This window comes from Lactuca sativa, chromosome 8 (assembly GCF_002870075.4).
Source record: "Lactuca sativa cultivar Salinas chromosome 8, Lsat_Salinas_v11, whole genome shotgun sequence".
NCBI lineage: Eukaryota > Viridiplantae > Streptophyta > Magnoliopsida > Asterales > Asteraceae > Lactuca > Lactuca sativa.
This window is the reverse complement of record NC_056630.2, coordinates 165,033,437-165,039,012: the sequence shown is the minus strand read 5'-3', so window position 1 is coordinate 165,039,012 and position 5,576 is coordinate 165,033,437. Positions and strand designations below refer to the sequence as shown.

Genomic DNA, 5,576 nt, shown 5'->3' with positions numbered 1-5,576 from the left:
ATCTTTTGAAATCGGATTATTAACGAAGTTTATTTGAAATTCGAACAGACTATGTTCAACTCTGATGAGTTCAACTATATGGTTACTATGGAAACAATGATGAGAGAATGACCATATTTCCATTCGTGCATCCCTCTACACACACCAGCATCACATTATCTCTCTTTTGATATTATCCCAAAACCATAAGAATTGTTATCTTTATGTGACCATTCTGTCCAACCTAACGGGTCGTTGTGTACTTTATTTACATGGTTGTTGCTTAAAAAACAACACTTTTGAAAAAATTATACCACTACGCCAAGTAACTTCCGCTTTATGCTTAGTTTTTTAGCTACTCCTTTCAGCTTTCAACAATATAATGTATTTTCTTATGTGGTTATTAAGAATGTACAAAGCCACGATTCGAAGAATGATAAATCACTTATAAGGATATAACTTCGAAATGACAAATCACAGTTAAGTTATATTAGTATGGTTTTTAAAATGTTTGCCACTTCCGAATAACCAACAACTATGTCTTTCAAATTTACAACACAAATCTTGAGACACATAGTTAAATTTGACCCTCGCCTTTATAATAAAGAAAAATACATAATCAAATTTGGAATAAGTTTTATTTATCGGAAGGTTTTTTCATGTGTTTAATACAAATAACAATGCCAAAGCTTTATTTATGTGATATATACATGCTGTTTAGATATAGAACAATATTCAGCAGAGCTTAAAAACAGGGCCTAACGGTATCGTACAAACACACGCATGCGAAATTTCTACGGTTTGAGAAACTTGTCAAACCAATCACTCGCTTCTTTAAGCATAGATAACGTCACTTCATGTCCAATTCCTGGTTCGACTATCACCTAAATTTCATTCGTAATAAAATACGTAATTACATCATATACAACACAATATTATATCATATAACATTATACTTTACCGTTGTTTACCAATATAGAAAATCTACTCTATTTTTTTACCTATAATATCAACATACTAATATTCTTTGTTAGTAAAGTACGTTGTTATTCCGTGCAATTTGCCCATTTAGAAAAATCAAGAAACATTGGTCAAGACCCAAAAGTCAAAAGTTAAAAGTCAAAAGTCAATACCTTGAAATGAGTCAAAGAATGGGCGTCGAAAGCCTTTTGTGTTGTTGATATGGTAGCATCAAGACCTTCTAGTGGGCAACGGGGATCGACTTCACCTGATAGTTTTATCCATATTATTATTTCATCAGAATATATATATATATATATATATATATATATATATATATATATATATATATATATATATATATATATATATATATATATATATATATATATATTGGATCAAGAAGAGTGGGTAGATTGGTCATTTCACCGTTTATAATCAACAAAGGGCGTACTGCAATGACTGGGACTGTATGATGTGAGTCAAACTCAGATGCTAAACCAGGAGCTATTCTGTTCCAAACCTGGTCATAAAAGTAGCACAACATCGAAAGTTAGACGCCAATTCAATGCACATGTGCAACACATTTTATCAATCTTTATGAAACTTACCTTTTCTACAACCTCTTTGTCAATGGTATCCTTCCCTAAATCAATCCTTGCTTCTGAAGAAAAAGAAAATAAAAGTAACATCACAAAATCATGCAAAAGAAATTACAATTTAGAAAGAGTGAATATGCTAACTATAGCTGTAAGATTCTAAAAACCATATATATATATATATATATATATATATATATATATATATATATATATATATATATATATATATATATATATATATATATATATATATATATATATATATATATATATATATAAAGAGAATTTTAAACAATTTTTTTAATATATTTGACGAAATAAATGAGGGAAATTTTGAAAAATTTACAACTCAAATTCGTTTTTTTCTGCATTAAGTAAAACAACACCCATATATAACTTAACTTACATGTTTAATTAAACACATAAATGATAACATATTAAAAATATAGATTTTATATTTCTTTTGTAAAGTAGCGTCTTAATTACCTTCAAACACAGACTTAATACTGTACACACGAGCATGCCATTGATCATTGTCTAAGGCCCACCGAAAGCTCTACACATTCATATGAAGTGATTAGGTCGGATTAAGTGTTTAATTAAGCTCATTAAGTCAAAAAGAAACAATACCTGAACAGAAATTATGGGGACAACCACTGAATAACGTGTATCAGCAAAAGCAGCAAACCATGCATGCATTCCTACATCACAAATTCATACATAAATAATTGAGTTGTGGAATTAAAGGCATGATAACTCATTATATATATATATATATATATATATATATATATATATATACACACACACACTCTTGTTTTCGCTAGATGTTGTGTTTAATAAAATACTAAAATTCAACCTCCAAGTGACATCCCAAGGATTCCTATCTTGGAATTGTCTATGTCTTCTCTTGCGGTTAGATAATCTACCAACGTTAAAAGGTCCCACACCTAAAACATAATAAATGTTAAACATTTGGGCATTAAAAGGTTTTAATGTCATTTGAAAAATTCAAGAGTTAAGAAGTATAACCGTGTCATATATAAATGACATTGTGTCACCTTTTTTCCATGATGAAACCAGAGCCTGGATCCAGAATACATAAACAGAATATATAAAATTGAAGATATATTTATGGTTTGAGATCATGAAAGATAATTAGTATATTCTCAATTGTACTCTTCAAAAACTACTCAACTATATATAGCATGGAAAAATTGGTTTCCATATGAATCACATTGCTATAACTGGATAGATTTTTTTCAAAGTAGGATTCTATTATAAACAAATATATGAAAGTATGTTGCTTTATATTATTTTCTTGCATTTATCCCTATTCTTTTTGGCATAAAGAAAATAAAAATAAATACAGGTTTCAATGCTCACATCTTCATAGGCGGTGGGGGTTTTGGCACGTTCTCCATGGTAACGAGAATCAATGGCAACTGCAATATATCCACGTGAAGCATAATCCGGAATTCAAAGGAAGAAATCATTAGATGTTAAATGAAGAAATCACCAATCTACCCTTGTAATTTTATATTATACCTCAAGTAAAGGGCGTACCCACTCTTTGCATGTATGTGAGCTATGTAGAAAAACAACAGCTGGTCTTTTCGAATGTGTGCTTTCTTTCTTGCTCAAAATCAGCACAGGCAGTTGCCCTTGCTCTCCTTCCTAATTTGAATAAAATAATTAGTTTCATCATGTTAACATCAGGAATAAAAGAATCACATGTTAGTTTCTTCATAAAGGTGCTCATAGGAAATCTTTAAACAGAGAGAAGTGTGTGTATATATATATATATATATATATATATATATATATATATATATATATATATATATATATATATGTTTCTTGTTGACTTAATATAAAAAGAATTACTTAACAGAGAAAGTCAAGGAAAGAAGGCTCCTCCAATATGAGTGTTTATTTTTAACTTAATAATGCAGAAAGATTGACTTTATAGAAAAGGTCTAATTTAATTCCTAGCATTTTACAAATTTCTTTTCGTTTATTTTTTCCTTCAATCCTTCCATACTATCATAGTTCCATGTATGTAATTATTTTCTGATCAGATATCTTTCAAATGTCATATTAACTTTATCAAATTAGCATTCAATGAGAAAAAAAAGGGGGTGAAAGTTACCTCAGTGATTAGGTAGAAGTTTTCTTCTTTGAAGTTATGGATGGGTGCTTTCGGGACGGATTTCATTGCCTGATAGTGTTCAATTAAGATAACTTCTAACAATGATTAACAGAAAAGTAAAGTATATGCCAAGTAATGTCCACCTCATAGTCACAAGGTGTTCCCTGATATAAGGGTTCCACCACGCATTTTGCAGGTAGTGTCTGAAGTGGAACTGAAAAAAAAAAACTATATTAGAAATATATTATGAATCCACATTTTGAAAAAAAAAAAAAGAGATGAAATCATATTTCAATGAAATTATTGGTAAACAAGAGTGATAACAGTAGTTATTGATGAAGAAAGTTAAAGTTAATTCCTTTCCTAATAAGACATTGAGAGATAGAGAACAAAGTTTGGTGTTGTTTCTTTGTTACCTAATGGGGTCATGACTTAATCTGGTAAGGTAGTTATGTTTTATCTTTTTTTTTTTTTTTTGAGTTGATGCAAGAGAAAAGCTTTATTGAAAAGGTTACGGAAATGAGGCTTTTCCAGTTAAGTCCTATCTTTTTACAAATATACACAACTCAGTTTTTCCTTCTCAATTATTTTCTCTAGAGAACAATTAATGGAAAACAAAGAAACAGGGTGTTACAATAGAAACTCCATGTATTCAGACAAGTTTTGCACTTTGACTTTGGATAATCAAATGAGTTATTTTATAATGAAAGCAACTGACCTTATACTACTCTTAGAAGATTGAGGAAGTTGTCGATATTTATAAACCAATCTAGATACATAAAACGCACACAATTTAGCTGTGATCTCCATAGCCACTATCTTAATTAGCTCAAAAGAAATCTACTGCTACTAGCAGTCTAGCAGCAATATCTGTCCCAGAACTACTCCTTTTTCTATATTGCTTAATTATTTTAGGCAAAGAACTCACAGGGTTGTATGAGAGTAGAGGAGAGTATGATATGAGCCCAAGTATTCGCAACAAATAAACATAAAAATTGACCAAATCTATGAATGCAGCTTGCCTAAAGGAGAACGGCGACTACGGAGAACTTCAAGGAATTGTGAACGGAGGTTGGCTTCTGATTCGATAGGATCCATCTTCTCGAAATTCCGACGAGGCAACTGTGACGTGAATACGTTAAGATGATATGGGGTGCTTATATTTATAGGTGATACTTTGATAGAGTGCGAATGGAGAGAACAATTTACTGAAATGCTCCTTGTCGTTTGCTAAAATTTCACATTTGGTTCCTATGTTTTCTTTTGCACTTGGAAGGTCCCTAAGTTTTAATTTTATTGTGTTTTTCATCCCTCATAGCGCTAAAAAAAAGACTATATTGTCCTTTATATTTATATTTCATTTTTATATTATTAGTTTATTATTAAATAAACTTGAAATTGGACCCACCCAAAACCCTACACCCCTCATGCCCTTCTCTCTCATTTCAGTTCATCTGCGATGCTAACTACCAGACGCTGCCGGAAAACACCAAACACTACCCTGCCGGAAAACACCAAACACTACCGGAAAAAACACAAGAGGTGTTTTTGGAAAGTTAAGAGACAACGATGGTGGTGGTGGTGATTGTTTGTTATTGGTCTGATGAAGCTTCCGGTGGGAGGGTTTCGAAAGTGGTGGTGAATTAAAATGAGAGAGAAGTACATGAGAAGTGTGGGGTGTAGGGTTTTGGATAGGTTCCATTTTAAGTTTATTTAATCTTTTATATTCATTAATAATAAATAGATAATAAAAAAATTAGAAAAGATAAAGTCAAAGGACAATATGGTATTTTCATCTCTGCGAGGAGATGAAAAACAAAATAAAACAAAAACCCATGGACGGTTCGAGTGCAAACGAAAACATAGGGACCGAAAAAGAAAAT

At 31.0% G+C, this 5,576-nt stretch overlaps 1 protein-coding gene across 4 annotated transcripts; it reads right to left on the bottom strand.

Moving 5' to 3' along the window:
* Positions 1-595: 595 nt before the first annotated feature.
* On the bottom strand, positions 596-4,849 carry LOC111902733 (uncharacterized). Of its 4 annotated transcripts, XM_052766986.1 has the most exons (14): positions 4,622-4,699; positions 4,412-4,462; positions 3,837-3,907; positions 3,694-3,762; positions 3,091-3,218; positions 2,928-3,015; positions 2,574-2,627; positions 2,401-2,491; positions 2,172-2,242; positions 2,028-2,097; positions 1,551-1,603; positions 1,369-1,462; positions 1,113-1,207; positions 596-863 (listed from the first exon to the last, which is right to left on the bottom strand). In XM_052766986.1, exons 4-14 carry the CDS (start codon positions 3,757-3,759, stop codon positions 774-776), a joined length of 900 nt encoding a protein of 299 aa, XP_052622946.1. In that variant the 5' UTR covers positions 3,760-3,762; positions 3,837-3,907; positions 4,412-4,462; positions 4,622-4,699; the 3' UTR covers positions 596-773. The 4 variants fall into 4 exon arrangements, with proteins under 4 accessions (XP_052622946.1, XP_052622943.1, XP_052622942.1 ...); XM_052766983.1 differs by lacking the exons at positions 4,412-4,462; positions 4,622-4,699 and adding an exon at positions 4,716-4,849 and having other exon boundaries at positions 2,603-2,627; positions 2,928-2,986; positions 3,090-3,218; XM_052766982.1 differs by lacking the exons at positions 4,412-4,462; positions 4,622-4,699 and adding an exon at positions 4,716-4,849.
* Positions 4,850-5,576: the final 727 nt, after the last annotated feature.